Source organism: Takifugu flavidus, chromosome 20, assembly GCF_003711565.1.
Source record: "Takifugu flavidus isolate HTHZ2018 chromosome 20, ASM371156v2, whole genome shotgun sequence".
Classification (NCBI taxonomy): Eukaryota; Metazoa; Chordata; class Actinopteri; order Tetraodontiformes; family Tetraodontidae; genus Takifugu; species Takifugu flavidus.
In genome coordinates, this window is record NC_079539.1 from 1,293,775 (window position 1) to 1,301,800 (window position 8,026).

The 8,026-nt window shown below is 44.6% G+C and overlaps 1 protein-coding gene and 1 non-coding gene across 2 annotated transcripts; both read left to right on the forward strand.

Moving 5' to 3' along the window:
* Positions 1–2,463: 2,463 nt before the first annotated feature.
* On the forward strand, positions 2,464–7,613 carry ddx54 (DEAD (Asp-Glu-Ala-Asp) box polypeptide 54). Its single transcript, XM_057019232.1, has 20 exons — positions 2,464–2,755; positions 3,175–3,301; positions 3,427–3,497; positions 3,587–3,775; positions 3,874–3,923; positions 3,993–4,034; positions 4,109–4,204; positions 4,302–4,423; positions 4,515–4,576; positions 4,700–4,831; positions 4,923–5,133; positions 5,229–5,360; positions 5,438–5,659; positions 5,737–5,810; positions 5,894–6,103; positions 6,236–6,384; positions 6,473–6,586; positions 6,695–6,805; positions 6,886–6,971; positions 7,096–7,613. The coding sequence occupies exons 1-20, from the start codon at positions 2,639–2,641 to the stop codon at positions 7,374–7,376; spliced, it is 2,598 nt and encodes an 865-aa protein (XP_056875212.1). The 5' UTR covers positions 2,464–2,638; the 3' UTR covers positions 7,377–7,613.
* trnac-gca (transfer RNA cysteine (anticodon GCA)) lies at positions 2,850–2,921 on the forward strand. Its single transcript has one exon. It is a non-coding gene; the product is annotated as a tRNA-Cys (tRNA).
* Positions 7,614–8,026: the final 413 nt, after the last annotated feature.

The following is an 8,026-nucleotide window of genomic DNA, read 5'->3' on the forward strand; positions in this document are numbered from 1 at the left end:
TCAGAGCCCATTTAGTCCTTAACTGCCTCACAAACCATCGGGCTTGTGTACAACTGGCTCAGGTAACACAGCGGTGATTTGAAAGGTCAGATGCTCAAAGGGAAGCCCCCAGTAATATCTCACACTGTAGCCTGAAGCTCAGCCTGTTAAGTCCTCACGAATCTACACAGCTTGCTTCAGACGAGGCTCTCTGCTCAGGGGACCAGTAAGAGTGCCTGCTCCCAATGAGAAAGATCTAAATATATGAGTTTATTTTGCCTTTATAGGCTCCGATAAGCACTGACCAAAAACAAAATCCTCATGAATAAGAAAGCAACAGCAGAGAACAAACAAGCACTAACTGCGTAACAAGCAGTGATTTAAGAGACTGTTTTCAACATCGGGGATTGGAACAGCTCGGAGATTGATGTTCAAGACCCTGCCAGGACCTTTAGACGCTAATCTGAGAGCACTCTGATCCCAACACCCATTTTATTTCCGTGCCAAGCTGAAACCATCATAACCTTGTCATTTCTGCCAATTTCGTATCATAATCCCCCAGGCATTATCGTTTAGAGCATGTCTATACCTCATATAAATGCAATTATCAAAACAAATGAATGCCGTAAGTATCAAGTGTGTATGAGTGTGAGCTGAGCTTCAGGCCATGGCAGCAGGGAACATGAGTGGCCTTTTCTTCAGGCTGTTGCCATGGTGCTGACTTATTTACCGGTACTGTACGTCTGTGCACTGATTTTAAACAGTGCACTTCTTCGTTTATCTGCTGTTTTGCTGGTTTTCAATCAAAGATGCATTTGTATAGGGGGGTTTAAATACTGCTCCTGAGAAGAAATAAAATTGTGAGAAAATACAAAAACAACCTCACAAAACACCAAACTAATGAATATGGATCATCATTATTTTTGCCCTCAATTAGTCGTATCAACACTGTCAGTTAAAAAGTACTGGATGGATGCTGTTGGGAGGAAGACAAAGGGCATTTTACTTATTTAAAAAAAGGGTAGAAACAAAGCTGAGGGCATATTTATGATTTTGGCTCAGAATGACACACTGCTCTGCTAACATACTGCACATCTCAGAGTTCATTTGTGTTTCCATCGCCTCGGGCAGCAGCTCTCAAGCAGCAGCATGCTCCATGTTTTAATGAAACCACAGGAGGTACACTGACATTTAACCTGCTCCATAATCAATGCACAGAAGAGGTAAACACCCAGGCTTTCAACAAAGAAAAAAACCAAAAAACAACATATAACCTGTTTCAAAGGGAGAATAATTCAAGCGACCTCTTCATGTATCATCTGCGTACACAGTCAACAGATTGCGACAGATTTGTTTTAAGCTGCAACGGGATATTTATGAATGGAGAGGGTTATTTTCTTTGTTACGTCACCAGTAATGACATAAGGTTTGTGTGACAAGGAATAAACAAATGAGGCTGTGAGATTTATACTGACACACTTTCAGACTGTGGGAGTTCACCCTCTCGGTTTCCTGGGACATTTTTTTTTTCCTGGAAAAATGTTCCATTACTTCAGTGATTAGTGCAAGAAGAAAATCAGAATTATTTACTGATGCTCAGTGTTTCTTACTGCGAATCTGTTAATTTAACAGTCGCTAGTCTGCAGTGTGTTAGAGCAAAAACAAAGAGTTTTATTGTTGTTGTGGAAGTGATATGTTGCTGTTATGTTCGGATTATGATAAAAAATGAGCTCCAAGAAGTGAACTTTTATGCTGCTGTGCACTGAAATGCATGCAGTTCAGACATCTTGGCTGAGCCACACCTGGGGATTTTAGAGAATGAGAGGGTGGACAAAGTTGCAAAGGAAGCAGTTAATAGGAGCACTGTTGAAAATTAAACCAAATGATCAAAGTCGGTGGGCAGGAGCTTTGTGTGTGTGTGTGTGTGTGTGTGTGTGTGTGGGGGGGGGTAATAAAAAGCAAACGAACATTGGCAACAGAAGTGGGAAGAAGAAGTCAAAGGGAGGCATCTATTTCCAGTGCAAAACAGGGTCAACTTACCGAGGAGGGAAAATACCAGAAAAGAGTAAGTTGCAAAAACAAGGTTAAGAGTCGGGCTCAGGAAGTTTAACAGAACGTTACATATAGTTGGGAAGCATCCAACTGGATCATGTGAGTATGGTTGGGAACCATGCAAGCAATATACTGAAGAAAGGAAGATGACGAAATGAGGAAACTTGAAACGGGAATGAGAGGAGCATCGTGAGATATGTAGAGAGAACAAGTGGGAAGAAAGACATTTCAGACCCCCTACTCGAATATTTAAAATGATTCGAGTATAAATATGTTAGTAAGAGGACCTGAAGGTGGCAGTAATGCAACTCCAAGGAGGCCAACTGCTTTTTAAAGGAAATGGAAGAAGATTTTAATAAAGGCTATTGATACGGGCGGTAGATGGCGGTATTGAGCTTTAACCACGAATATCAACTCTCATAAGAGGCGGAAGAGGAAGAAGTAAAGCAGAAGAAGTCCACACGTGTGTCCAACATGTCCGCCTACCGTGTTATTATACGTTAAGACGGGAGGAGCTGTGTATATTCCGCTTGTTGAGCAAGTTTGGTCATAAAGTTAAGAAACTCAAAGTTCCTGCGTGGCTTTGCGAGAACCTTAAAGCTCGAGGATGGCGCAGAGAAAGAAGAAATTCACGAAGAAGAAGAAACACACCGCCGGCAGAGAGATGGAGGCGGACTCTGACGGAGACTTTGAGCTGGTCACCGAAGTCAGAAACGATGATTCGGTACGGAAAATACGCATAAATCAATAATGTGCTCATTGCGTTTGATTACCTACACTTTTGCTTTTCTTTACCTACACATTCTATGGCATTGTGCGGGGGTATAGCTCAGTGGTAGAGCATTTGACTGCAGATCAAGAGGTCTCCGGTTCAAATCCGGATGCCCCCTTGGATGAACAAGCTGGCTTCCTTTTAATTTACATTAATCACACTAGTACTAATTATGACTAATATATTCCGTGTATGCCTGTCAGATCTGCTTAGTTATGCTCTCTAATTTCTTATTCTCTTTCACAATCTTTCATTTGACATCTTGTGCTCACTCTGACGCCTCTTTTTTACAGAATTTGAGCAGTTTCTTGCAGAACATTTAAGTTTAAATATTCATAATTTGTACTTATTTCTCTTTCTTGATCTCACAGCCAGGGAGGAAGCTGCCAAGGTTCCCTGCGTCATCAGACTACCTTTCAGATGTGGAGCCTGACACCAGGGAAATGGTTAGAGCCCAAAATAAGAAGAAAAAGAAGTCTGGGGGCTTTCAGTCAATGGGTAAGACCCCTTATAGAGTGTAGATAGAGCATTTGATAGAGCAAGTGTTTACATACCTTCAAACCTTTTCCCCCTAAAAACATACAGAAATTAACTAAGACAATAATTTCCCCCTCTAATTTTAGGGCTTAGTTATCCTGTGTATAAAGGTGTCATGAGAAAAGGTTACAAAGTTCCTACACCGATCCAAAGAAAGGTAAGTCAGCACCACCTCAGAAGCTATTCGTCTGAAACTTGGGACCTCTGGAATCCTATTTTACTCCTGACTTTTTTTCACCCTGTAAGACAATCCCAGTGATTCTGGATGGCAAAGATGTAGTCGCTATGGCCCGGACTGGCAGCGGGAAGACGGCGGCCTTTCTGATACCCATGTTTGAGAAACTGAAAGCCCCTCAAGCCCAGACTGGAGCAAGGGCTCTCATCCTGTCCCCCACCAGAGAGCTGGCCCTGCAGACGATGAAGTTCACAAAAGAGGTCGGACAATTAGTGTTTGTTCTGGTTGGTTGTGGCATTTATTCTTTTACTACATGTTGTGGCTGATGCGTTTTCCTTATTGTATTGTGATGCTGTAGTTGGGGAAATTTACCAAGCTGAAGACTGCCTTGATCCTTGGTGGTGACAGGTAAGTTACTGCATGATATTCTTGTAATGTGACTCTAAACATAAAATGTCATTTTCTTTTCTTAATTAGTATGGATGACCAGTTCGCTGCCCTGCACGAAAATCCTGATATGTAAGTGTTGAGGTCATAGGTCAATAATCGTGGTTCTTACCAGACATGTGATGAGTCTGCTTGTCCCTCCTCAGAATTATTGGTACCCCTGGTCGTCTTATGCATGTCATCAAGGAGATGAACCTCAAGTTGCACAACATGGAGTACGTGGTGTTTGATGAGGCCGACAGGTAAGACGTGGAATTAAAAGGGTTACCTGAATGCTTACACAGTTCTAAAGTTCATATTTATGTATTTGAACCACTGCGTTGTTCATGTTTTTCTCAGGTTATTTGAAATGGGCTTTGCTGAGCAGCTCCAGGAGATAATTCGAAGGTTCCCGGACACAAGACAGACTCTGCTGTTCTCTGCCACGCTGCCTAAACTGCTGGTAGAGTTTGCCAGAGCAGGTGCGATTTGGAAGATTACCACATTTGTCAGGGTCATTATAGGCCTGGTTATATCTTCTGGCTTGAAAAATAACTCTGCCTTTTCTTCTAGGGCTCACTGAACCAGTTTTGATTCGTTTAGATGTGGATTCAAAACTCAGTGATCAGATAAAGGTAGATTACCTCCTGTGCCACAGTGCTTTCGGGTTCTCTGGAGTAAAAGTGCAATAATAGTGTTCATTTATTACACAGAAATAATCCCTATTGAAATCCGTGTTCTTTTCCACCTTCTGTCAGCTTTCATTTTTCCATGTTCGCGTGGACGACAAGGCAGCCTTGCTGCTTTACCTGCTCAGGAATGTAGTGAAGCCTCAAGAGCAGACAGTGGTCTTTGCAGCCACCAAACACCATGTAGAATACCTCAAGGAGGTAAGAAACCATTTTTAAAAAAAAATCATTTTGCTGAACCTTCTCTCGTCCTCTAGCTTTTTTAAACAAATGCTTGTGGTTTTCTCTCCAGCTGCTGACCTTGGAGGGTGTGGAGTGTGCTTACATCTACAGTTCCCTCGATCAGACTGCCAGAAAGATCAATATTGGGAAATTTGTGCATCGGAAGGCCATGGTGCTGATTGTGACTGATGTTGCCGCTCGTGGTATAGACATCCCCCTGCTGGATAATGTTATCAACTACAACTTCCCCTCTAAGGCCAAACTGTTCTTGCACAGAGTTGGTAAGCGAGAACGATTGTCTCCAGCTTTCAAGACATGGGACATGGCTGATGGATAAGGGAGCATAACTTGCCCACTGATTGATCTTCCCAATCAGGCCGTGTGGGACGTGCCGGGCGCAGCGGTACAGCCTACAGCATGATTTGTCAAGATGAGATGCCGTTTGTATTTGATCTTCATCTCTTCCTTGGGAGACCTGTTCAGTTTGCCACACCTGACCACACTAAAGGTAACGAATGTTGGTATTATGGGTCAGCTGTGACCTCCGCTGCCGCTACTGGCTCCAACTCCGATCTTTTTCCTCAGATACAGAGGGTGTGTGCGGTCGAGTACCTCAGAGTATCCTGGATGATGAAAGCTCTCATCTGATTACGACTCATGAAAACTCTCTGGACCTTCAAAATCTGCACCGGGTTTCTGAAAATGCCTACAAGCAGTACCTCAAGTCCCGGCCAAACCCCTCCACCGAGTCCATCAGACGGGTCAAAAGCACGGATTCGTCCTCTATGGCTGTCCATCCCCTCCTCGGTTAGCCATGGGTGGTGAATACAGTTGCGAGGACATACTACCAGCAGTTGTTAACCACGTGTTAAACCTTGTTTCAGGAGTCGGTTTGGAGAAAACAGAACTGGAGCGCCTTCAGATCGTTGACGCAATCAAGGGCTACAAATCTAAATCGGCAAGTTACAGATAATGAAAACGCAGCTCGTGCACCAGCGTTGTTGTGAAGAACTAACCTTGGGAATGAAAACGTCTTTCCAGACTATATTTGAGATCAACTCTAGCAGTAAGACGCAGGCGAGCGAGGTGATGCGGGCCAAACGTTCCAAAGATGCGCGACTGGTGGAGAAATTTGGCAAACAGAAAGACAGCCTGGCCGCAGAAGCCCCTCTACGGCAGCCTGTCTGCCCCAGCACCACTGATGGTGATGAGACGGCGTACGCACCCGCAGACGATGATGATGACCTGAAGGTAAGACACTTAATATATATAAAATATATATTGTTTTAATGAAATTGACCTATTCAGCCTTTTTACCGGGTCATGGCTACCCTGGATGTCAATTATTACTACCTGACATGCAGTTCCATTTGTTGTCACCAGGAGGTGTTCTCTGCTGTAGTTGGTGGAAAACGGAGAGGCCTACGGGGAGATCGAGAAGATTGGCCGAAGAACAAGAAAAGCAGACAGCCGGGCAAAGATGAGGAGTATTACATCCCCTACAGACCCAAAGACTTCAACTCTGAGAGAGGGTGAGGAGATAGAAGGTGAAAAAAGACCTAAAAAATGCAACTATCTGCAGCTAATCCATGGGTGGCGTTCTATTGTGTGTGACCTCAGGTTAAGTCTCAGTGGAGAGGGAACCGTTTTTGAACAGCAGGCCTCTTCAGCCGTCCTGGACCTGATGGGGGACGAGGGAGACCGACTCAACCAACACAAAACCATAATGAAATGGTGAAATCTTGATTTCATTCTGAACACATCTCTCTTCTCTTCTTACTAATATCTCGTAGGTCGTAGGTGCCATTTTATATCATCAGTAAGCGTGTGTGTTTTTAATAGGGACCGTAAGAGGAAGCGTTTTGTCCGAGAGACGGGGAAGGACGACCAGAAGAAGAAGATCAAAACTGACGGCGGTCAAGTCATCGCAAACAAGAAAAACAAGAAGAACTTGTATCCCAGCGGTGAACTTTGTCTTTTACTGCCGCTATTCTTTTGTTATTGTGCTGTTGGATCCCTTAACAACATTTCAGCTATGAGGAATGGAAGAAGAAATACAGGATCGAAGATGCTGTGTCAGACGGAGAAGCGGGAGGAGGAGGGGGGCGGCCACGAGCAGGTAAAAGATTATTATTGAGAACCTGGATGTTTCCAGTCTTTTGTGTTTTGGACCCCGTTCGGAATACACTGTAAAAAGTTTTTTTTGTACTTCTCTGTGATACTGTGTTATCGTCTGCCCCCAGGTGCTGGTCGTGGTCGCGGCCGTGGTCGCGGTGGGCGGGGTCTTAACCATCAGAGGCCTGCCGTCCCGCAGCAGTCGCCAGGCGGCCGCAAAGTCCGCTCGGAGCTCAAAACCAGAGACCAGATTTTGAAGCAGCGGAAGAAGCAGCAGAAGCAGAACTTCTTGCAGGGCGGCGGCATGAAGAAGCTCCGGACCAAGAACAGACAGTGGCTCTCGGAAATTAAGAAGTCGGGCTTCGGGCGGGGCAGCCAGAAGAAGGGCAAGATGAAGAAGCGGCTCTGAGGTGGATGCGGGAGGAGGGTCTGAGCGGTGATGTTTCTGGTCTGATGGAGGATGCTGAGTAGAGAAGAAGCTCTCTTCCATCATCGCTACCTGATGTTGATGTAAAGATGAAAGGATCCCTTCCACTGGTGTGCTGACGCCTTGTGACGATGAGCCTGACGATGCATCAACCTCAAATGTATTTATCATCCGATATTCCGGTTGGCATATTTTTCAAATTACACCTCTCAAAATCCATCGTCTTATTTCGACTCATTCCATCCACCTTTATACCTATAAACACGACAACGTTTAGAACTTCAGAAATCCTCAAATGGTAAAACCACCTGATATTTGCATTATTTTCTCAGATCCCGTAGTAGGTTTGCAAACGTGTCGTTATTCGGGACTTGTTTTGGATTTCCCTTCTGCCTGACGCTGAGCTGCTTTTGGAGGAGCAGAAGGTCGGTTTCAGACCGCTGGCAAAGATCAGGCCCTTGTGCATGTGTGATTTAGTGGAGAGCAAATAGAGGGAACAAGGACCTGGGTGAGGACAGCCTCCGTATGACTTCATGCATGAGGGGAATGGCAGCAGAGAGGCTGGGATCCTGGAATAATGATAGAAATCTTGTGTCTGGAAGAAGATCTGAGAGCATGTGGAATGACAATAC

Excerpts from the sequence above, each read along its gene's own strand:
- ddx54 (XM_057019232.1), top strand. The coding sequence starts at position 2,639 with ATGGCGCAGAGAAAGAAGAAATTCACGAAGAAGAAGAAACACACCGCC. Across the intron at positions 3,302-3,426 it reads TGGGGGCTTTCAGTCAATGG|GGCTTAGTTATCCTGTGTAT; the intron begins GTAAGACCCCTT and ends CTCTAATTTTAG. Across the intron at positions 6,806-6,885 it reads AAGAAAAACAAGAAGAACTT|CTATGAGGAATGGAAGAAGA; the intron begins GTATCCCAGCGG and ends ACAACATTTCAG.